Raw genomic sequence first — 25,861 nt, forward strand, 5'->3', positions numbered from 1 at the left:
TCTCCACTCTGTTCTCCATAGTGGCTGTACTAGTTTGCATTCCCACCAACAGTGTAAGAGGGTTTCCTTCTCTCCACACCCTCTCCAGCATTTACTGCATGTAGACTTTTGGATAACAGCCATTCTGACTGGTGTTCTAATGAGGTGGATGAAACTGGAGCCTATTATACAGAGTGAAGTAAGCCAGAAAGAAAAACACCAATACAGTATACTAACGCATATATATGGAATTTAGAAAGATGCAAATGATAACCCTGTATTCAGTTCAGTTCAGTTCAGTCGCTCGGTCATGTCTGACTCCTTGCGACCCCATGAATCACAGCACACCAGGCCTCCCTGTCCATCACCAACTCCCGGAGTTCACTCAAACTCATGTCCATCAAGTCGGTGATGCCATCCAGCCATCTCATTCTCTGTCATCCCCATCTCCTCCCACCCCCAATCCCTCCCAGCATCAGACTCTTTTCCAGTGAGTCAACTCGTCGCATGAGGTGGCCAAAGTATTGCAGTTTCAGCTTTAGCATCAGTCCTTCCAATGAAAACCCAGGATTGATCTCCTTTAGAATGGACTGGTTGGATCTCCTTGCAGTCCAAGGGGCTCTCAAGAGTCTTCTCTAGCACCACAGTTGAAAAGCATCAATTCTTCGGTGATCAGCTTTCTTCACGAGACAGCAAAAGAGACACAGGTGTATAGAACAGTCTTTGGGACTCTGTGGGAATTGGTGAGGGTGGGATGATTTGGCAGAATGACACTGAAACATGTATATTATCATATGTGAAACGAATCACCAGTCCAGGTTCAACGCATGATACAGGATGCTCGGGGCTGATGCACGGGGATGACCCAGAGGGAGGATAAGGGGAGGAGGGAGGTGGGAGGGAGGTTCAGGAAGGGGAACGTACATACACCCAGGGTGGATTCATGTCAATGTATGGCAAAACCAACCAATATAATATTGTAAAATAAAAAAGAAAATGAAAAAATAAATAAACAAAGTCTAAAAAAAATAAAATAAAATAAAACCACCCTTCTTTTCAGAGTACTGCCCTCAGCATGAATGTCTAAAGCTCTTAAACAAGCAGGAGAACTAAGCCCTGGTTTTTCCATGAGGAACAATTAAGTCACTTTGCCAAACAGAATCTATTTGACAGTGCTTTAAAATATGCAGTGGGTTACAGAGTTTAATTCAATAGATGTGCATTCATTGAGTACCAACCACATCTTTAGGGCACCAGCTTCTTCCTCAAGGAGCTCCATGTAGCATAAGTGGTACATGCACTACATCATGGCACCACCGACCCTAAAGGGTGTAAACCTTTGGACTGGGCAAGGGAAGAAGGGAGGGTGGGAGGGAGGCTGAAGGAAAGACATTTGAGCTCAACCTTGAAGGATGAGCCAGGCTTCACCAGGTGTGAAAAGGAGGGAAGGCATTCTAAATAGGAGCAGAAATAGATATGTGCACTCTTTTCTCACTATATTGTGCTAAGTTGTTTATATTACAATGACAGACATAAAGAAATGAAGTAAATGATGATAGGACTTGCTAAGAAGAGTTGCCCCAGACATGAAGATCAAAATAAAACTTACCTCACCAAAGCACATAGTGAGTTCTGAAAAATATCCATGGATTTGATGACAGGGGCAGGGTTTAACTTATCAAAGTTGTTCTGAGGAAAGCCCAGGGCTGTTTAAAACTCAAGTCTTCTGTGTGTACGCTTATTCCAGGTACAAACAGGCTGTAACACTAAGGTGAAAGGCTCCAAAGAAGGAACTCTTACTAAGATGTGAAATGAAATCAAAACTACTAAGACAACTCAGATGAATGAAAACATGTAAGACAAACACATGGAAGAATATTTCCATTAATATCGCATCTCTCAAGAGAGAGGGGATGTATGTATCAGTTCATTCAGTCGCTCGGTCGTGTCCGACTCTTTGCAACCCCATGAATCACAGCACGCCAGGCCTCCCTGTCCATCACCAACTCCCGGAGTTCACTCAAACTCATGTCCATCGAGTCGGTGATGCCATCCAGCCATCTCATTCTCTGTCGTCCCCTTCTCCTCCTGCCCCCAATCCCTCCCAGCATCAGAGTCTTTTCCAGTGAGTCAACTCGTCGCATGAGGTGGCCAAAGTATTGCAGTTTCAGCTTTAGCATCAGTCCTTCCAAAGAACACCCAGGACTGATCTCCTTTAGAATGGACTGGATGGATCTCCTTGCAGTACAAGGGACTCTCAAGAGTCTTCTCCAGCACCACAGTTCAAAAGCATCAATTCTTTGGCGATCAGCTTTCTTCACAGTCCAACTCTCACATCCATACATGACCACGGGAAAAACCATAGCCTGGACTAGATGGACCTTGGTTGGCAAAGTAATGTCTCTGCTTTTTAATATACTATCAAGGTTGGTCATAACTTTCCTTCCAAAGAGTAAGCGTCTTTTAATTTCCTGGCTGCAGTCAGCACCTGCAGTGATTTTGGAGCCCAAAAAATTAAAGTCTGACACTGTTTCCACTGTTTCCCCATCTATTTCCCATGAAGTGATGGGACCAGATGCCATGATCTTCTTTTCTGAATGTTGAGCTTCAAGCCAACCTTTTCACTCTTCTCCTTCACTTTCATCAAGAGGCTTTCTAGTTCCTCTTCACTTTCTGCCATAAGGGTGGTGTCATCTGCATATCTGAGGTTATTGATATTTCTCCTGGCAATCTTGATTCCAGCTTGTGCTTCTTCCAGCCCAGCATTCCTCATGATGTATACTTATTGCTGATTCACACTGTTGTACAGCAGAAACCAGCACAACACTGAAAAGCAATTCTCCTCCAATTTAAAAACAGAATATTATATCTCTCAGTTCAGTTCAGCCACTCAGACGTGTCCGACTCTTTGTGACCTCATGAATCACAGCACGCCAGGCCTCCCTGTCCATCACCAACTCCCGGAGTTCACTCAAACTCATGTCCATCGAGTTGGTGATGCCATCCAGCCATCTCATTCTCTGTCGTCCCCTTCTCCTCCCACCCCCAATCCCTCCCAGCATCAGAGTCTTTTCCAATGAGTCAACTCGTCATATAAGGTGGCCAAAGTATTGGAGTTTCAGCTTTAGCATCAGTCCCTCCAATGAAAACCCAGGATTGATCTCCTTTAGAATGGACTGGTTGGATCTCCTTGCAGTCCAAATAGCCTACTAAATTTATGCTAAAATTGAAAAGAAAGCCTAACAAGTAAAGCAGAGGCAAATCTAAACTTTAAGGATAATGAAGAACTCAGATAAAAGAAATTTCAGTAAATCTTAAATCCTTCCTGTCCTCTGACGTAAATTTTACTATCTTAGCTACATGGGGCAAATATTCCATATTTCCAGGAACACACCATCACATCATCCTAGCACAATTCAATAAGGAACTTACTGTTCTATCATCAACATTATGATCGATTACAACACATATATTTTACCAAGAAATTATGAAGAACCAGGAAAACACTATCACTTAAGGCTAGAATATAGAGAAATAGATTCAGAAAACAGTACTACAAAACACACAACACTGAATCCCAAGTAACAGGAGATGCAACGATACAAAGTGATAACAATGATGGTAATTAACATATCTGTATGTCTCTCCTCCATAAAGAAAGATGCGCCAGTCCTGGTGGGAACAGGTAGGCACACCCTTCCAACCTGCTCTCTCCATTATGATTCCAACCCAAGTCTGATTTTCAAGCCCATGACATCCCAACCACCTTCAGAGCACACCTTCTCTTCCAGTCAATGTGGGTCCATGTAGACCTGAAATGCCAGTGAGGAATTTCAAAGAAATCTCTAATTCTTTCCAGTCTAACTCAGATTTTTTTAAATGATTATCCATGTTTTCTACTAGCCAATGCTTGTAAAAAAAAATTTTCATGAAAGCCAAAGACAAATACAGTGAACAAAGGTACTCTTTCTTGACATGAGTAAAATATTCTGAAAATTAAAATGTAAGGTGTCCTTCAGTCATGGCGCGTTATGCTGTAGGCTCAATCATGCTGTTATTCACTAACGAGGGCCAAGACACATATACAAAAGCAAACATAAAAACTCAAACAACGGTTCCTGCATTTTACACTTAAGTGTCTTCACTTTTACTCCATGATTCACCAATAAGCCTTTTGGCCCAAGTTAACCAGCCACCATGGACAGAGCTGGTTAAACTAAAATACATCTGATTCAGGATTATATCTTTCTAACCCCTCCGCTGCTGCTACTGCTGCTGCTAAGTCACTTCAGTCGTGTCCGACTGTGTGTGACCCCATAGATGGCAGCCCACCAGGCTCCTCTGTCCCTGGGACTGTCCAGGCAAGAATACTGGAATGGGCTGCCATTTCCTTCTCCATCTAACCCCTATAGCCACACCTTTTAGAGCTGGTGGGTTGTTTTATCCACCTCTGCTTGCAACAAGAACCTTAGTTAATTTGTATCAAGGCTAGGAGTATCCCAGATGAGTCAGAAAACATAAATATCACTTCTGCCAGCACTATAATCCCTCCTCAGTGGTGCCTATCCATGCAGGCCCATATGGTCACGTGTTGACTATCAGTTAAAGCTCTCAGAGATACCAAAGGTCAAGGATATCCACCACATTGCCTTAGCTTTAGAACCACCAGAACATGATGAGACATAAATTGTATGCCATGAGTGTTACAGGCAAGGCACGGTTGGGGACAGCACCACTTTGCCCATTAAAATGGACCAGCAGGACTGGTATCACCCATGAGTATATGAACAATGCAGACTCCCAGGCCTCTCCCAGACCTCTCCCAGACCCACTGGATCAAATCTGCATTTTTCTTTTGGTCAAGCTGCATGGCATGTGGGATCCTGGTTTCCCTAGTTCTTAACCACTGGACCACCAAGGAAGTCCCATACTCTGGATTTTAAAAGGTGATTCATACATGCTGAACTGTGGAAAGAAAGGGTGTTTAAAAAAAAAAAGAACCTGAGAAACTGTTTCTTTAGATACATCATTAGAATTATTATCCCAAATAACTCTCAGAAGTAGAAAGCCTAAACCAAGTTTGGGTCTAAAGACCCATGTGCCTCACACATGAAAATGTCCAGGGAAACCTTAAGAGGAACCAAAGTTCCAACTTCAGGCATCTGAGAGCTCAAGGCCTGAATTCCCGAGCATTGTTTTTTCATAACAGCTTGCAACATCAGACATACTATGTACCTTCAGAAAGTGATGAGTTATACCATGTACAACCTTCATAGCAACAAATTATCAATTTACAAACTCAAAGTCAACATATTGTGCCTCACAGTCATTTAAGCTGGCAAGACTTTAAAGTACACACAAATCTGAAGTAATGCTTTGGAAATATTTGATTTATGTTAAACAGTGCTCTGGAATTTAAACATTTGTATGCTCCACCAAGCCCTTTTCCTGACCAATTGGTTCACTGGTCGGCTTACATAGATGCTTCCAACATAAGACGCTGCCCAGCTAAATTTAATATTTAAAAATGTTTAAGACCTTTCTGTGTATTTTTTAAAATCAATCTTAGTTCAAGTAAATTTCCTGAGCAGCAAAAGAACACTGCCACCACCACAACAAAACCATACCCCAAACGGCCCTGTACTATAAAAGGTGCTGCTGGCACCAAGTGAACTCTGCCTCTAAGGGGAGCCTTCGACAGAGGGAACCAAGATGGCAAAGCTGCGAAGGCCTTCGGTCCAGCAGGGAACGCGGGGCAGCGTGTCAGAAAGAAATTGTTTTTCTGCTCCTTTTGATGGGTTGTGCTTTCAAGTCAGGAAATGAGAAACAGGTGTGCCAGAGGGCACACACATCCTCGCTCCACACTGCAAAACACGCGTTTTCAATTTGCAAACATGAAAGGGACTCCTGTTGAATGAAAGAAGAAATGAAAACCCAGCTCTGTCTCTGCGAACCATATGAAGGCGGCTCAGAAAAGCTCTGACAAGCTGCTCAACTTCCTCCCTCTCCGACTGACAGCAGGTAGTGCTCGACAATGGGAAGGAAAAGGCATTCTTTCAAGTGAGAACAATCAAAGGGAGAATTACACGAAGGATCAGAGAGCTGGCACTTTAACCCATCACTTGATCTCATGCTTCTGTTTCCACCATTGTTTTACCTTGTGTCTTCAAATTACAAGTCTGTTCTTTCAGCAAACAACAAACGACGCAAAATAAGTCTCTGGCCCACCCCCACCCCCCCAAAAGAAACACAAAATCTGAGAAAGTGCAAACATTAAAAGAACATCTTGGAGTTCACTTGATCTACCATCACCTAAGTCTACAGTCTCTTTTAGAAAGACCTACTTTTCTTCATGAAGTCCTGAGCTCTCCTGTGGTGCTGGAGATATTTTAGGGGCTTATATGAATGTCATGGTGGTGCTGAGTTTAAAAGCAACTGCTTTTGGTGGGCCTTTGGGGAGAGGGTGTGTGGCAAGAAGGAAGAGGTACCAATGGCAGCAAAAGGAGTCAGGTGGCCAGGCATGTCAAGGCCCATTTGGGAGGCTCTGCAGGGAGCATCCCGCAGTTGTGTGGACACAGCAGAGCCTGGTTCAGTGCAGCAAGCCTTTATTTTAATGTATTTCTCAGTTCAGTTCAGTTCAGTCGCTCAGTCATGTCCGACTCTTTGAGACCCCATGAATCACAGCACGCCAGGCCTCCCTGTCCATCACCAACTCCCAGAGTTCACTCAAACTCATGTCCATCGAGTCGGTGATGCCATCCAGCCATCTCATTCTCTGTCGTCCCTTTCTCCTCCCACCCCCAATCTTTCCCAGCATCAGACTCTTTTCCAGTGAGTCAACTCTTCGCATGAGGTAGCCAAAGTATTGGAGTTTCAGCATTAGCATCAGTCCGTCCAATGAACACCCAGGATTGATCTCCTTTAGAATGGACTGGTTGGATCTCCTTGCAGTCCAAGGGACTCTCAAGAGTCTTCTCCAACACCACAGTTCAAAAGCATCAATTCTTCAGCAATCAGCTTTCTTCACAGTCCAACTCTCACATCCATACATGACCAATGGAAAAACCATAGCCTTGACTAGACTAGCACAAAACTCCCCTGTATTAACAAGTAAGGTATAGACTTCACGCCCTTTGAGGATGGGGACTGTCTTCTCGTGTATCACAGCCAGACACTATACAGCACAGGATAGGAGCCTTGAAAACAGCTCGAGGGTGGCCACAAGTCTTCTTACATAAGAGCAAAGTGCCTGAGCTCATGTATGTGGGAAACACACCCTTCACATCAAAAATTAAGTTTTGAAGAACATCTACAGTATCATAAAAATATTCATTATAGAATATTAAATGGATAAAGACAAACAAGCTAAATGACACTGTCGTTTCTTTTATCTACCAAAAATATTAACACGCTATCACAGCATAACAAGGTTAAAATTTCATTTTCCAAATTCTTTTCAATGACCAAGTGTTATTTCACAGTCAGGGGAAAGTCCACTCATTTATTAATAAAATATCCAAAATACATGATACCAAATCTGTCACATGGAGCTGGTTTCCTAAGAAATAACCTAGCAAAATTCAGAACCAAAAGCAGGAAATAATATATTAATAGTTCACCAGATATGAAGTGACCTAATTAGAGTAAACAATGGTCCCGGAATAGAATTCCCATCCCACATAACTACTTTAGTTTTGGGAAATGTGCTGGGAATTTATCTACTCTGTCATCTGTAAATGAAGAATATTTCTTCCCCACCCCGACTAACCAATCAGTCCAAAGAGTCAAGTGGTTTCTAGATGATGATGTTTCCAAACATATTAGGGTTTTATCTATGCTCACATCTAGAAGCCATAAATCACACAAAAAGATTTCTCAAGACATTCACATATTTAATCCCAAATTACTTCAACTTATGTGTTTGCCCTCTAAGAATCTTGAGCGCAAAAGATTCAGTTCAGTTCAGTCCAGTCGCTCAGTCATGTCTGACTCCTTGTGACCACATGGACTGCAGCAAGTCAGGCTTCCCTGTCATTACCAACTCCCAGAGCTTGCTCAAACTCATGTCCATTGAGTCGGTGATGCCATCCAACCATCTTATCCTGTCATCCCCTTCTCCTCCTGCCCTCAATCTTTCCCAGCATCAGGGTCTTTGCTAAGGAGTCAGTTCTTCACATCAGGTGGCCAAAGTATTGGAGCTTCAGCTTCAGCATCAGTCCTTCCAATGAATATTCAGGACTGATTTCCTTTAGGATGGACTGGTTGGATCTCCTTGCAGTCCAAGGGACTCTCAAGAGTCTTCTCCAACACCACAGTTCAAAAGCATCAATTCTTCAGCACTCAGCTTTCTTTATGGTCCAACTTTTACATCCATACATGACTAATGGACCTCTGTCAGCAAAGTAATATCTCTGCTTTTTAATTTTTTATTATGCTTTCATAATAAAAGATTATGAAAATTTGTTTCATACAGACAAGAAGCTTCCAAGAAGCCACACTGTCAGCCACATAAGTGAGAAATCGCACTGCCTAGCAAAGCAGATAAAGGAGCTAGAGTAGGCTGAAGAGCCTGGACCCCACCCAGAAGAACTAGCCCCTTGGCCACTCTTGCCTCTCTCTGTCTGAAACATCGCTCATCATCCCAGAGCAACCTCAAAGATAAAAGTTCTGTCTTTACCTCTTTTCCAAAAGAATGAGCATCTCCCTCTTCAAAGGGTCCCCCTCTTCATACAAAAGAAAACTTCAATACTTAGTCAAGACCATCCAGAGCGCACACAGTAAGACCCCAGGTTAAGACCCACACACCTTACACTCACCCCTCTTCTTCAGGGATCTTCTGTTCTCATCACAACACACTGCTCTCAACTCTGCACTCACCTCCTGTCAGCCCTGACTCAGCTGGGCATGACCTAACCCAGCCCACCTGTTGTGCCTCCAGAAAGGTGATGTTGAAGCCCTAACCCCAAGGTGATGGTGGTGCCTTTGGGGAGGTACCTAGGGTTTTATGAGGTCATGAGGGGGGCCCCCCAGGATGGGATCAGTGTCCCGGTAGGAAGAGGAAGAGAGACGGTAGCTCACTTGTGTCCATTCTTCACCCTCTCTCTTTCCCTCCTCTCCTCTTCCCTCTGCCCTTCCTCCATCTTCACCATGTGATGACACAGTGAAAAACTGGCCAGCAGCAAGCCAGAAGGACCCAAATCTGCTGACACCACGATCTTGGACTTCCTAGACTCCAGAACTTGGAGAAATAAATGTTTAAGCCACGCAGCCTATGGTATTTGGTTATAGCAGTCTGAGCTAAGACACACCCCAGTATATCTGTTTGTTCATATCAATTCATTCAAAAAGCATCAGAGACTCTGTCGGATGAGTGCCATTCAGACATTAGGGAACAAAGCTGAGGAAAATCCCTACCTTCACGGAGTTTCATATAGCAGAGAGGAGAAGACTACAAAGATAACATGAAGACCCAAAAGACACGTGAGACCTGATACATTTTATGGGAAAAAATAAACTATGGGAGGGGGCTGGGGGATGTTACTGAGGGAAGATTTACATGTTTAAAATGGGGTGGTTGAGGAAGAGCTCCGTGAGAGGTGAATCGTCTGAATCAAGAGCTGATGAGGTGGCGGCAGGGGTGCAGATACTCAGGTGCATGCATGAGAACTACGTTGCTTCAGCTGTGTCTGACTCTCTATGAGCCTGCCAGGTTCTCCTGTCAAAAGCCACATCTCTGTGTGTGTGTGCATTGCACTTTTTGAAAAATTAATTTATTTTAATTGGAGGCTAATTACAATATTGTGGTGGTTTTTGCCATACACTGACATGAATCAGCCACGGGTGTACATGTGTCCTGAATCCCCTCCCACCTCCCTCCCCATCCCATCCCTCTGGGTCATCCCAGTGCACTGGCTTTGAGTGCCCTGTTTCATGCATCAAACTTGGATTGGCGATCTGTTTCACACATGGTAATATACACGTTTCAATGCTATTCTCTCAAATCATCCCACCCTCCCCTTCTCCTACAGAGTCCAAAAGTCTGTTCTTTGTGTCTCTTTAGCTGTCTTGCATATAGGTTCGTTGTTACCATCTTTCTAAATTCCATATATATGCATTAGTATACTATATTGGTGTTTTTCTGACTTACTTCACTCTGTATAATAGGCTCCAGTTTCATCTCCTCATTAGAACTGATTCAAACGTGTTCTTTTTAATACTTGAGTACTATTCCATTGTGTATATGTACCACAGCTCTCTTATCCATTCATCTGCCAATGGACATCTAGGTTGTTTCCATGTCCTGGCTATTATAAAGAGTGCTGTGATGAACACTGGGGTACATGTGTCTCTTTCAATTCTGGTTTCCTCACTGTGCATGCCCAGTAGTGGGATTGCTGGCTCATATGGCAGTTCTGATGCTGCTGCTGCTGCGTCACTTCCGTCGTGTCCGACTCTGTGTGACCCCATAGACAGAAGCCCACCAGGCTCCCCCCTCCCTGGGATTCTCCAGGCAAGAACACTGGAGTGGGTTGCCATTTCCTTCTCCAATGTGTAAAAGTGAAAAGTGAAAGTGAAGTCGCTCAGTCGTGTCCAACCCTTAGCGACCCCACGGACTACAACCTACCAGGCTCCTCCATCCATGGGATTTTCTAGGCAAGAGTACTGGAGTGGCTTGCCATTGCCTTCTCTGATGGCAGTTCTACTTCCAGTTTTTTAAGGAAGCTCCACACTCTTCTTCATAGTGGCCTTACTAGTCTGCATTCCCACCAACAGTGTAGGAGAAAACCCACATCTCTTACGTCTCCTGCATTGGCAGGTAGGCTCTTTATCAGTAGCGCCACCTGGGAAGCCCAAGACACTCAGGGTAGAGAGTTAAAGGGAAAGGAAGGATGCAGGCAGAGAGGCCCTGAGTGGGAGTGTCCCCCCAGTGGGACTTCCCTGGCAAGTCTGAGCACAGGGAAGCAGCTGAGTGAGCAGACAGGAAAAGCCAGAGCTGCAGCCTGAGGGGAAGGTTGGCAGCACCTCATCAGCCCTGAGTAAAGGCTGTGGCCTTTCTCTAAGATGGGACATGCTGGCCAGTTCAAGAGGAGGAATGACACGCGATTTGAGTTAGGTTTAAACATCAACTGCTTGAGGAGTTGCTGAGAACTGAATAAAGGGGAAAAGGAGCAGAAAACAAGGGATCATCTGGGCACTCCTGCAACAACCCAGATCAGAGATGACAGCACCCGAAACTGCTGATGGCAGCCAGGGTGTGATGGAGTGGTTGGACTTTACATACACTCAGAGAGGGGAGGAGACAGGGTTTGTTGCTGGAGTGGACGTGGTGAGGTAAAAGAAGAAAGGGTCAGACATGACTCCAAGATTTTGGCCTCAGATAATGGGAGGTTTCAGGTGCACTTTGCTGTGTGGAGAAGCAGGTGCGGGAGGGAAGGGCAACATCAAGAGCTCATAGTTGGATGCACTATTCATTGGGAGGACCGATGCTGAAGCTAAAGCTCCAATACTTTGGCCACCTGATGTGAAGAGCTGACTCACTGGAAAAGACCCTGATGCTGGGAAAGACTGAAGGCAGGAGGAGAAAGGGAAGACAGAGGATGTGATGGCTGGATGGCATCACCGACTCAATGCACATGAGTTTGGGTGAACTCCGGGAGTTGGTGATGGACAGGGAGGCCTGGCGTGCTGCGGTTCATGGGGTCGCAAAGAGTTGGACAAGACTGAGCAACTGAACTGAACTGAACTGAGTTGCCTATTTACACACACAGGTGAGGGCTTTGAGAAGCAGTTAAAAAATCAAGTTCTGGGAAGAGGCCCAAGGTAGAGATATTAAGGTGGGAGTCAGCATATATATGGTACTTAGCCATTGGACTGGATGAGAATACCGAGGCAGCGAGTATTCAAAGACACAGAAAAGGTAGAGGGCTAGGCCTCAGGGCACTGAGAGGCCAGGGAGATGAGAAACAGTAACAAAGGAGGTGGAGAATAGCAGCCAGTGAGGTGGGAAGAAAACCGTTTGTGTTGGATGCTCTGGAAGTCTATCAAAAATAGGATTTGCCAGGGAGCGAGTCATTCAAGCAACTGTGTCACACACTGCTTACAGGACTAACGGATGACCACTGGGCTTTGGAGGTGACTGAAAATCTTGACAAGAGCAGACTGGTAGAAGGGAGGAAGAGGCCCGACTAAAGTGGATACAAGAGTCAATGAGTGGACTTTCCTGCAGGCTCAGTGGTGGAGAATTCACCTGCCAACTCAGGAGACGCGGGTTCCATCCCTGATCCAAGAGGATCCCACATGCCATGCAGCAACTAAGCCTGTGAGCCACAACTATTGAGCCTGTGCTCCGCAGCAAGAGAAGCCACCGCAATGAGAAGCCTGCATGCCGCAACCAGAGAGGAGCCCTCGTTTACTGCAACTAAAGAAAAGCCTGCTCAGCAGTGAAGACTCAGCACAATCAAAAATAAATAAATAAATATTGACAAAAAAAAATTTCAATGAGTGGAAAAGATCAAGTAAAATAATAGACATGAAATACAGGCAACTCCTCGAAGATTCACCTTGAAAGGCTGCTACAAAATAGGGAAAAGAGTTGGACAGGAGGCTGGACCCCTAGGTGACCTGCACCCAGGGTCCAGAGTAGAACAGGGCTTTTATTCATGATAATCAAGAGACTGAGCCACCAAAATTGCTTGTGACAGACAGAGCACTAAAGAGAAATAACAGATACTCCTGAGAAGGAAACAGAAGCATGGACTCCTGCCTGACTCCCCATCCCTCCTGGGCCCCAGAAACTACAAACTCCAGGACACATGTAGATGTCTCAGCAGTGAGGCTCTTGGGACTCCACTCTCAGAGGGAAGCCAGCCCTATGCCCTCCTGACAAATGCATCTGGGAAGCACAGACGCACAGGAAATCTCCCACAAAGGGTCAGAGACAGACCTGCGGCTGCTGGTTAGGAGAAAGAGTCGAGAAGGGGTGACATACTAACACACTTCCCCACCCTTGCAGAGGAAGGCTCAGTATCAAAGCAGCAATCTGGTCTCATTCTTCACATTTTTTAATCCCATCCATCTTTGAACCTACTAACAAGCCAGGGCCACACCCTCACCACCCTCTGATTTCTGAAACAGCTAAGACCAGGAAAATCGAAGAACCCAGAAAGTCAGAAATCACCAGGGTTCCTCTCAGGTAGCAGACCATTCTTCATGACAGAACACCAGAAAAGGGAGACTGCAGCCACTGTCTCCTGATCGCTAGTCAGCTGACACAAAACCCCCGGACTTGCTATTTCTCTTTAAGAAAAAAACCAGACGGCACAGACAAGTAACAGAGACCAATGTTAAGGTCAGCCAGAGCATAAACTTAATCTCTTGCTTTTTCCTTCCTTCTGATCTTCTAATCCTCAATCTGCTCTTCCTTTCCATAGCCAGAGAAAGATCACAGATGTATCTTATATTACACATCTGATGTGTTACTGAAAAATTATGTGTGAATCCAATTCTGGCAAATTAGATCAAATTTTAAAATGCTATTTAAGGAAATTTCATGGTGGATAATCTTAGAATCCTTCTACGAGAGGGAAGTATCCCATACACATTTCTCTCTTTTTCAATGAAATATACTTGACATGTAAGATTGTATAAATTTAAGGTGTACAACATGTTAATTTCATACATTTATTTCCTGTAATATGATTGCCATCATGCAATAATTAGCACCTCTACCACATTACATAACTATCCTTTCTTTTTAATGGCTGGCACAATTACGTTCCAGTCTCTTAACAAGGCTTATGATTATAATATTGTTGCCCATACACACACATTTTTTTAAATTTTGTCTACGAAGCATTTACTAAGTGCAAAGCCCTATGCCAGGCACTCAGGAAAGACAACTATACTCACAGAGCGCCTGTTCTCAAGAGCTTATGCCACTGCTTAAAAAAAGCTTCAAACTATTTATTTTCACACACATACAAAAAAAAAAAAATGCTGAGAATAAAAGAAGGGCACACTCTTTTATCACATTTTAAATTTTCAGAAATCAGGAGGTACACTGCAGTTGACAGCATCTTCCCACGGCTTCGCTGCAGGCAGCAGCTGGGACACAGCCAGCTCTGCCTCTGGAGGTCAGCTGCTCCCATCTGCTAACCCTTGCTGACCCTTCTGCTGAGTTGCATTCCATGTTGGAACTCCAAGTGTTGAGTTTAACTGCCATTTTCAATGTCTTCAAAAGGATTACAGTCCAATACAGAATTCAAACAAAAAGTGATTACATACAGAGGAATGCATGGAAGTGGCAAAGAAGCACAGCCTTGTTACCAGGGAAGCAAATATTTCTTGTTGGGACAATATCCCCAATTCAATACTTGCAAAGTAACAGCCATGTGTTAAGTGATGACAAAGCCGTGTGTCATAATATAACTGGCAGTCTTTTCCCCCTATAGTGTAAGTGTCTTACATGGGTATATTTTGTTCTAGGATATTATGGTAAATGTTCAGGCAACAAAAGCAAAGATAGACAAGGAGGTCTACGTCAACCTAAAAAGCTTCAACACAGCTAAGGCAATAAGCAACAGTATGAAGAGGACACTTGTGGAATGGGAGGAAATACAAACCACATAACTGATAAGGTATCAATATCCCAAATAGACAAGAAACTCTTACAACTCAATAGCAGGAAGAAAAGAAAAAACAAGATCAATATTAAAACATGGGCAAAGGACTTTGACATTTCTCCAAAGACACAGAAATGGTCAATAGGTACATGAAAAGGTGTTCAACATCACTAATCATCTGGGAAGTGCAACAGAAAACCACAAGATATCACCTCACACTTGTTAAATGGATATTATCAAAAAGACAAGAGACAAACGTTGGTGAGGATGCAGAGATATGCGAACTCTCATATATAGGAGGTAGGAACGTAAAACAGTTCAGCTGCTATAAAAAACAGTATGGAGATTCCTCAAAAAACTAAATGGGACTATCACATGATCCAGCAATTCCACTTCTGGGTATTTATCCAAAAGAATTGAAATCAAGATCTCAAAGAGGTATCTGCACTCCCACATTAGCTGCATCATTATTCACAACAGCCAAGATGTGTAAACAACCTAAACATCCTTGGACAAATGAGCAAGTAAAGAAAATGTGGTATATTCATATAAGAATATCATTCAGCCTTTAAAAAGAAGGAAATCCTGCCACACATGATAACACTGATGAACCCAGAAGACATTATGCTCAGTGAAATAAGCCAATCACAGAAGGACAGACATTGCATGATTCCCTTAAATAAGGTACCTAAAATAGTCAGACTCATAGAAGCAGAGAGTAAAACAGTGACCGCCAGAGTTTAGGAAAGAAGAAAATGGAGAGTTGCCATTCAAAATTCACAAGGTTTCAGTTATTAAAGATGAATAAGTTCTAGATGAATGGTTCTAACCCTAACCCTAATTTTTTTTTCCTAGGTCAGCTCATGAGGTCAGCTCATTAAATCCTCATGCATATTAAGATAATACTGTTCATGTTGTATAAATAACTACTTGCTAGGATGTCTCAGCCAGTGAATCAAGAATCTGAACAAGAACCTATATATTTCCTTTGCTCCCTCTAGAGCTCAGCAAATTTCCAAGATGCCAGAACATTAGTCAGAGTTTGCAAGGTGAGCTCCTGCCCTCTAACTTCTTCCCCACAAGATGCTGGAGTTTATCCCTCAGGCTAATAACCACATCACCTGTCTGGCCTTAGGAGAATCCTACCTTGACCATAACTAGCTATCTTCCCTCTGTCTTTCAATAATCATCTACCAAGAACTATAAAACTAAAACGTAGGCCAGGTCTCTGGATTTTCTGCAACGGCCTAAGACATATGTCCTTTTTTTATTTTTGACCAAAAAATTGCAAACTTCTGTGTTCCATTTTTCTTCTGACTTACTCACCCAACTCTGCCATGTGTTTCCATTGTCAACCTCATAGCAACAGCCCCAGGAGAAACAAGAGTGAAGCAATCACAAATGGAAAGAACTGGAGACTTGCTCTACTATCCTCATGTTCTGTTGGCTGATGACTTGCTGTTGTTCAGTCCCTCAGTCGTGTCTGACTCTTTGTGACCCCACTGACTGCAGCACTCCAGGCTTCCCTGTCCTTCACCATTCCCTGGAGCTTGCTCAAACTCATGTTCATTGAGTCCGTGATGCCATTCAACCATCTCATCCGCAGTCGTCCCCTTTTCCTCCTGCCCTCAATCTTTCCCAGCATCAGGGTCTTTTCTAATGAGTCAGCTGTTCGCATCAAGTGGCCAAAGTACTGGAGCTTCAACTTCAGCATCAGTCCTTCCAATGAATATTCAGGACTGATTTCCTTTAGGACTGACTGGTTTGATCTCCTTGCAGTCCAAGAGACTCTCAAGAGTCTTCTTCAACACCATAGTTCAAAAGCATCAATTCTTCGGTGTTCAGCTTTCTTTATGGTCTAACTCTCACATCCATAAATGATTACTGGAAAAAACCATAGCTTTGACTAAACAGACCTTTGTCAGCAAAGTAATGTCTCTGTTTTCTAATATGCTGTCTAGGTTTATCATAGCTTTTCTTCCAAGGAGCAAGTGTCTTTCAATTTCATGGCTGCAGTCACCATCTGCAGTGATTTTGGAGCCCCATAAAATAAGGTCTGTCACTGTTTCCACTGTTTCCCCACCTATTTGCCAAGAAGTTACGGGACTAAATGCCATGATCTTTATTTTTTGAATGTTGAGTTTTAAGCCAGCTTTTTCACTCTCCTCTTTCACTTTCATCAAGAGGCTCTTTAGTTCCTCTTCATTTTCTGCCTTAAGGGTTGTGTCATCTGCATATCTGAGGGTATTGATATTTCTTCTGGCAATCTTGATTCCAGCGTGTGCTTCAACACCTGGCATTTCACATGATGTATTCTGCACAGAAATTAAATAAGTAGAGTGACAATATACAGTCTGACTTACTCCTTTCCCAATTTGGAACCAGCCCATTGTTCCATGTCTGGTTCTACCTGTTGCTTCTTGACCTACACATAGGTTTCTCAGGAGGCAGGTCAGGTGGTCTGGTATTCCCATCTCTTGAAGAATTTTCCATAGTTTGCTGTGATCAACACAGTCAAAGGCTTTAATGTAGTCAATGAAGCAGAAGAAGATGTGTTTCTGGTACTCTCTTGCTTTTTTGATGATTCAACAGATGTTGGCAATTTGATCTCTGGTTCCTCTGCCTTTCCTAAATTCACCTTGAACATCTGGAAATATTTAGTTCACATACTGTTGAAGCCTGGCTTGGAGAATTTTGAGCATTACTTTGCTAGCATATGAAATGAGTGCAGTTGTGTGGTAGTTTGAACATTCTTTGGCGTTGCTGTTCTTTGGGATTGAAATGAAAACTGACCTTTTCCAGTCCTATGCCACTGCTGAGTTTTCCAAATTTGTTAGCATGTTGAGTGTGGCACTTTAACAGCATCATCTTTCAGAATTTGAGATAGCTCAGTGGGAATTCTATTATATCCACTAGCTTTGTTAATAGTGATGCTTCCTAAGGCCCACTTGACTTCACATTCCAGGATATCTGGCTCTAGATGAATAACCACACTACCATGGTTATCTGGGTTATTAAGATCTTAGTCCTTAAACTTAAGAAGGCTATAACATGATAGGCTGGGCATCAAAGCTAAACAGCTGCACTAGATATCTTAGACTAGAAACCTAAAGTTATCTTTAATCATATAAAACTATCTTCAGTGGATATGAGACGGGCAAAGAAGGAAATATGCAAGGGGAACGGTGAAAGGCCTTATTTTTACAATTTAAGCTTACCACCCTGCTGCATTCTACTTCATAGAATCAAACCATAAAGTGCACTCCTATTCCAACTTTCACATCACAAATTCAAAAATGAAGGGAGATGGACAACCCCAAGGAGACTGAATTTCTTTTCCAAAGTGATACAGTCAAGTAGGCTCTCAGAATTCCAGTTTAAAGTAGAATTCAGGTCTCCAAGAGTCAGACACGACTGAGCGACTGAACTGAACTGAACATTCAGACATTCAGACATAAGAGTAACATTTAAAAAGCAACAAACCAACTTGGTGAACCACATAATGACTGAAAAAGTCAACACCATACATGAGTGGTCATGTATGGATGTGAGAGTTGGACTGTGAAGAAAGCTGATCGCTGAAGAATTGATGCTTTTGAACTGTGGTGTTGGAGAAGACGCTTGAGAGTCCCTTGGACTGCAAGGAGATCCAACCAGTCCATTCTAAAGGAGATCAGTCCTGGGTGTTCATTGGAAGGACTGATGCTAAAGCTGAAACTGCAATACTTTGGCCACCTCATGCGATGAGTTGACTCACTGGAAAAGAGTCTGATGCTGGGAAAGATTGGGGGTGGGAGGAGATGGGGATGACAGAGAATGAGATGGCTGGATGGCATCACTGACTCAACGGACATGAGTTTGGGTGAACTCAGGGAGTTGGTGATGGACAGGAAGGCCTGGTGTGCTGTGATTCATGGGGTCTCAAAGAGTCGGACACGACTGAGCGACTGAACTGAACTGAACTGATACATGATACCAACTGATACTTCTTTAGGAAAATGAAAATGAAACAATGAATCACCTGTTTTAGACTTTAATTTATTCAAACACTACAATTTTCCATAGACATGGGACATACTTAATTATGCATAATTATGCATTAATTATGTCATACTAATTCATAAGTATTATGTATAAAGATTTTCATGTGCCAGCAATATTAAATTTAAAATTAACTCATATTATTACCTTGTGCTCATCTCTTCAAATTAGAAAACAATTTTTGGTCTACTATATTAGTATGATTTAGATTCAACATTAATGTGTGTTTGGACTTCACCTGATTGGCTCAGAATCAAATATTTCCACCAATGCAAGAAAAGGATTAAGGTCACGAAGCTGCTACAACAGGTGGGAAGTTTAGGGGTCTGAACTAACAGGGTCAGGTCAGAAGCAATGGAAAGAAGATACAAGTTTGAGAATGGTACCAAGAATTCAAGTCTGACTAAATAGGTTACGGAAAGTGAAAGTCACTCAGTCCCATCTGACTCTTTGAGACCCTGTAAACTATACAGTCCATGGAATTCTCCAGGCCAGAATACTGGAGTGGGTAGCCATTCTATTCTCCAGGGGATCTTCCCAACTGAGGGATCGAACCCAGGTCTCCCACATTGCAGGTGGATTCGTTACCAGCTGAGCCACCAGGGAAACCCGAAATAGTGATGGCAATAAAAGAGACAAAAGAATACAGGAGAAAGGTGGCCACAGTGCGGGAATAAGGAAAAAAGGTGTTTATTTGTGCTGCTGAACCTCATGTGCGTCTGTGACACCCACAGGGATGTGTCCAACAGGAAGGCAGAAAGGACTAAGGTGGGCTTCAAGCGTGAAGTCCAGAGTGGGGACAGACATGGAAGCCAGCACTCTAGGACATAACCCCTGAGGCAGCACCAGGTCACAGAGAGGAAGCCCATCGTGAGATGCGGCAAGGCTGGCAGAGGCCCACGCCCGGGGCCACTAGCAGTGGGAAGAAGACGGAGCAGGCCAAGGGAGCAGGACAAACCAAGAGAGGTCCAGGACCTACACCAGAGGCAGAGACCCCAGAGAGGTAGGAGCAAGCAAGAGAGGAGGGCGACTGGACCGGGTGGCTGGTCAGTATGCTGGAGCAGAAAACAATGCGGAAGAAACCAGAGAGAGAAAGGCAAGAAAGGTGGCCACAGCCACCCACCCTCCTGAGAAAGCCCAAGGACATCCGGCACAAAGTCCTAGGATTCTGACTCGAGAGATGATATGGCAAAGCGGGTGAACCAATCTTACTATGTCAACCACACATATCAACCACATCATGAACTTTAAGTACATCTGGCACAAGCATATGAAAACCTGGAGCTAGACAACAACCATTCTGCCCATGCAAATCCACTCTCCCGAGACACACACACACACACACACACATATTTCTGAATGACAAAGACTCTTCTAATACAAATACAAAAAGAGGACCTACATTTTATCAAAAGTATATGCCATGATATACATTTTGAAATACACCTTCTAAGATTTATGTCAACACTTCACTCAAGAAATGACTTCTTAGTTTTTTAAATGCTTTGCTTCTTTTATATCATTTTGACCCAAATTTGGCACTATCATGAGTCATTGGGGGAAAAAAATCCATTAAAAATATAATCAAATTTTAGTTAACCCCAAAGTTGTATTAAAAATGTTAGCAAACCATTTACACTGTGACACTTATGTTGTGAAACAATTCTCGAAAATTCCCAAGTATCAAAGATCTTTCAAGCATCAGTGTTCCGGTCCATGAGGTATCTTAGCACATACTTTGTGTCTACATAAAAACACAGTTTTCAATCAGTAAATGACCTACGAGGTTGAAGTAATGAAAAATGGTCATGAAAGCAGCAAATACCTGAGGTACTCACAGCTGTGGAGTAGGGATTATGAGCTCCAGTATTTTCAGCCCAGCAGCCACATCCATAAAGAGCAGCCTGGGGGGGAAAGGTAGAGAAATATAAATACAGCATTTTAAGAACATTATACATAATTGCTAGTTTCAACAGAAGACAGAAATCATACCCATCTTATAAAGCCTCATCTAATAATGATGTATACCACATGCGTGATAACCAGAGTTTGAGTAAGACCTACCCAGACAATGGTTCTAACACTATCAAAACTATTTTCAGCTAAGGATTAATCTAAAATTTTCAGAAAAGAGAAAAAAAAAAGTCTTAATCTTATCAACAGTAATTTCTTCCTTACTGGAAAATATCTTCCCTCTGCTGTAGGCTTGTCGGGTGTGGGTCTTGACTCTTGAAATACCCTCTCAAACTAGGTGTGTGTCACTCAGATTTCTTGGGGAGCATTATCCATGGGTCCCCAGCCATATTCCTGATGGTCTGGAGGCTGGTCTGGGGATCAGAATTTTTAACCAGGACCCTAGGGGCCTGGAATTCAGGTGGTCCCCCTTCCACCCTCTAGCAAACCCTGCTTCAGGCTTTAGTGCCTTTTCCCTCCTCCTTCAGGATAGAACAAGAGGAAATCCAACTGTTATGCTCCAAAGGGCCCAGTATATGCGCACCACTGCTCTAGATTCTGCCAGATAGAAAGAGGGGCGACAAAAAGGCCAGTTCAACCTAATTGCTCTGTGAGGTGGCAGAATAAGTTTATGTGTCTGAAACCACTAGGAACACGATAAGCTACTGCGGTTTTATAAAAGTGTGCGATAATCATTCCTATTTTGTTTCCAAGTGTGCCACCCAGAATGTCTGGATTCACCTCTTCAATATCTACTAGGATTTCTCTGCCTTTGCAAGGGGAATCACAATTGATAACTATTCCATTCCTTAGTTAGGAGCAGAATTCAAAAAACCCTGAGATGGTTATTGCAGAGAAATACAAGGAGGTGTGGTCAAAAATGTTTCTGATCACCTGTTTGATAAGAACAAAATACTAGTGGTAAAGAAATGGCTAAATAAACATTGGCACAGCAACATGTGGAATTTACTTCAAAGGTTAGAAAAAAGGAATTTTAAAAAAAGATACTTAAGAACTATTACAGAAAAACTCTGAAACATTCAGTATTAAAAAAAAAAATCCTACAATATATTCAGTATTCTTGGTGAACTGATGAAGGACAAAGGTACTCCCAGAAAAATAGCACTGCTATATACTAGGAACTTATTTGTGAGAGAATGGTAAACAGACAGATTTCAACTTTTTATGATGGTTTATTCCTTTTACAAGGACTTCAGAATTAATTTGCTCCAATATTCTGCATAGAACAGGGGTTTTTAGGAAACGGTCCAGGCACTTCTGATACTGAGAACTTCACCACTTCATGTGGGAACATATACGCCTTTCGGACCCTTTTCATTGGTGGGCAGTTCTTCCTTCCATTGCTTTAAGGAATATCCACTTTCTCATAACTTCTACCCACCAATCCTGGGTCTACTCTCTGGAAATACCTTAACCTCCCCCTAAGAGTTCTCCAAATTTGGCTTTTCTAAAGCCCCGATTCCTCTTTTCTCTCTCAAAGAATCTGTGAAAGTGAAAGTTGCTCAGTCATGTCTAACTCTATGGGAACCCACGGACTATACAGTCCATGGAATTCTCCAGACCAGAATACTGGAGTGGGCAGCAGTTCCCGTCTCCAGAGGATCTTCCCAACCCAGGGATCGAACCCAGGTCTCCTGCAATGCAGGCGGATTCTTTACCAGGTGAGCCACCAGGGAATCTGTGAACTGTTCCCCAAGACGGTGGGACACACACACCCACTCCACTTCCCTAATGGCCCTCCCTGAGAAACGACCCTGAGTCCAGAATAAGGGAGGTGAGCTCTGACCACATTCGTGGACCCAGCTGTCGCCCGTCACTGTCACTAACAAGACCCCTCTAAAAGCAGAGACGAGAAGCGAATGCAACACCCCTGACGTGGCCGACAGCAGAAAACCTGTTACCGCCTTCGGGAACACCGCGCCTCTAAAATAAACAAGACAGCGGGGTGGGCGTGGCAACCGCAAGTCCTTCAGAGTGACTCAGCTCACAGATCTCAGGAGAAAACGCAAACCTGTGGGCTAAGCCATTCAACCTAGGATGGTGCTGAGTCAGCCGGAGCCTCAGAGAACACGCGACCTCAGTGAAAGGGCCCAACCCTCCTTCACTGAAAACCCTGGACATTGCGCTCCCCTTTCCTTTTCCCACAATTATCCTGAACTGGAGTTCTGCACCCAAAAAGTAGTAAATAAGACCACAAGGACACGCCTTGGAAGCCCAGTGGAGGTCATGAAAACAGAGTTCATTCTTACTCTTGGTTCTCCTTTCTAAGTAAATTTCCTGTATGCTGCTGCTGCTAAGTCACTTCAGTCGTGTCCGACTCTGTGCGACCCCATAGACGGAAGCCCACCAGGCTCCCGCGTCCCTGGGATTCTCCAGGCAAGAACACTGGAGTGGGTTGTCATTTCCTTCTCCAATGTGTGAAAGCGAAAAGTGAAAGTGAAGTCGCTCAGTCGCTCTACCTCTCCTCAATTTCGTGACCTAAAGCTGTCTTCCTTCTTCCTTTTCTGAAACAGGCTGGGCTGAGACAGTGACAGGTAAGAGAAAAGAATCAGAGACCGTCCCTCTCCTATCCACTCTGTTAGATAAAACACAACAAACTTAAGCAGACCTTTAAAAACAAAAAGCTTCCTTCTGTTTAGTAGTAAAATGTTATCAAACCTACTATCATGCAGCAAAAGTAGGTCATGCAAATGATGATAGTATAATTATCATTGACTCTTCTCTGGGTCTGCGTTTCCTTTTTTATAAAATAAGATATAGTAGCACGCACTTCACAGTGTTGCAGGATCATGGGAATTAACACACTTGCTCCACACTGCCAGCAATTAATAAATAGCAACCGCCATGTTATTACCCACTCCAGTGTTCTTGCCTGGAGAATCCCAGGGACGGGGGAGCCTGGTGGGCTGCTGTCTATGGGGTCGCACAGAGTCGGACACGACTGAAGCGACTGAGCAGCAGCAGCAGCAGCCACATTATTAGGAGGGACTGTGATAAGCAACTGAAATGTACGGTGTCATTTAATCTTCTAGAACTTTGTGAGGTAGCTATTTATCACCATTTTACAATTATGGAAAACAGAACTTAAGGCATTGAGTAACCTGTCCACGTGAGGGGACTGGTAAGTGGCAAGGTGAGGTTAGAATAAAGATTTACCTAAATCCCAAACCCATACTCAACCCCTAAACTCAACCACCTGTTTTCATGTGGGTCAGGTAGGGCTTGGAGGACAATAGAACATAATAATTCCTTTTTCATGTCACATTTATAAATTCTAATTATTATAAGCTACGGAAGCAAATGAAGTTTTCTTTCAAATTGCCACTTTCGCATCTGAACTGTTATATCTAGAGCAGGGTAAAATGTGTAATATGCTAAAATTTAATAGTTTTTTGTGCATTTAAAATATATATAGGAATACCTAGTTTTTAAAAAAAATGAGTCTTTGCTTTTCAAAGACAGTTTGCTTATGTATTTTGTTTCATTCTATTCTGCTTGCCAAGAAGGTCAGCCCTTTACCTCTCGTATGATGCTTCCACGTTTCCAGGCTTGTTGCCTCTCTTCCATCGGAGCAATACAACACGATTAAGCAACTGCTTTCCTTGTAAGCAACTTTACCCTCTCCTTCACACCATTTCCTGATTTTTCAGCCCTCACAAACTGTACATTCATAAACCACTCAAGTGGGACAAAATAATATGTAAGTTTTTTTTAACTGAGGTACAGCTGACATATATTTTATTAGTTTCAGGTATACAGACTAATAATTCAATATTTGCATAGAATGCAAAATGTTCAGTTAACATCTGTTAACTTCTGCCAGCATACACAGTCACAGAATTGGTTTTCTTGTGATGAGAACTTTTAAAATTTACTCTCTTAGCAGTTTTCAAATGTGTACATGTAAGCTTTACAGTATTTCTTTTTCCAAGACAACCCCATGTGCAGTGTAGCAGAATAGCTTCAAGATTGCTGGGTGTAATGTCCCGCTAACGTAGTCCAGAACTATCCTTGGTTCTCTTGTTGCTATTTTGCTAACCAAAACAAACAAAAACCAATGAAAAAGTCATGGGAATGGCAATGTGAAGAAGGCAGCTCTGCTGGCTTTTCTCTCTCTTTCTCCACCAAGGCATCCAGATCTGATATGCCAAGCTTGGTTTTCCTATTCCAAACTTGACAAATACACAAGACTTTATTATGTGGAAAAATACCATGACCAGACAAAGACTTTTTATACTGAGTTCAAAGCGTTTACACATGTTGAGTAATCATGTCCCATAAATCCCCTTGCATGGCAGGCAAAGAGTAGCACAAAATTAATTATTCCTCCCTTCCCCTTCTCACCATAGCACTACGAGTGGTTTGTCCGCCATAAAGGGCAGGTCACAGAACATCACTAGGGGCTTTGCAAAGATGTCCTCCATGAATCAGATCACTCTGCTCCGAGCACTCACTACCCACCGTGTCCAAACCAACTGTGACGTGGACTCTTCTTCAAACCTGAGATACAAAGCACAGAGCATGCCAAGCAGGGCTCCAGAGGCAACACGAGACCCCAGTACTGAGCTCACACACACCCCATGCAACTGTTAATACTTTAACAGACTCGGTGCTGTGCTCCTGTGCTGTTTTGCACACTCAGTTGTGTCCAACTCTTGAGACCCCATGGACTGTAGCCGCCAGGCTCCTCTGTCCATGGCATTCTCTAGGCAAGAATACAAGAGTGGGTTGACATTTCCTCCTCCAGGAGACCTTCCTGACCCAGGGATCAAACCCGCATCTCTCGCATCGCCTGCTTTGGCAGGCAGGTTCTCTACCACTAGCGCCACTTGGGAAGCCAACAGACTCTGTGGGGGCATCCAATTCGTTTGTTCACTGAATAAATATTTGTTAAGCCAACAAGTAATGTGCTAAATTGGTATATACTCAGAAAGATTATTAGATCAAATGGATTGTTAAATTTCATTCACAATTTAGTGCTAAAGACTGGAGACGGGGAGTTGGGGGTGAAGAAGATGTACAAGTGAGCCCGCAAAAAGCCAGTTGCACATAAATTTGGCCTTCCTCATACCTCGATTTCTTGAGTAGTACCATGGTTTGGTGACTTGAAACACCAGTTAGTCTATAAAACAGCTGAAATGCTTAATCAGAGAAAGGATTAGGGTCAAAATGCTACTGTTCCTTGAATAGAGGAAATACAAAATGCAACTCTGAAACCATTTTCCCACCTGAAAAGCAAACAGTCA

General features: G+C 43.2%; 1 protein-coding gene across 6 annotated transcripts in view; it reads right to left on the bottom strand.

Moving 5' to 3' along the window:
* TASP1 (taspase 1) overlaps window positions 1-25,861 on the bottom strand; it is a 257,475-nt gene that overhangs the window by 120,743 nt on the left and 110,871 nt on the right. For 5 of the 6 annotated variants that reach the window (XM_055426597.2, XM_055426587.2, XM_055426607.2 and 2 more), the window contains one exon: window positions 20,467-20,545. In XM_055426597.2, the coding sequence (XP_055282572.2) occupies window positions 20,467-20,545 (79 nt within the window). The remainder of the gene's footprint in view (window positions 1-20,466; window positions 20,546-25,861) is intronic. The other variant, XR_008686015.2, reaches the window with a different exon arrangement.

The sequence above is a fragment of the Moschus berezovskii genome, chromosome 15 (assembly GCF_049115385.1).
Source record: "Moschus berezovskii isolate FMDL1 chromosome 15, NW_MosBer_1.0, whole genome shotgun sequence".
Taxonomy (NCBI): domain Eukaryota; kingdom Metazoa; phylum Chordata; class Mammalia; order Artiodactyla; family Moschidae; genus Moschus; species Moschus berezovskii.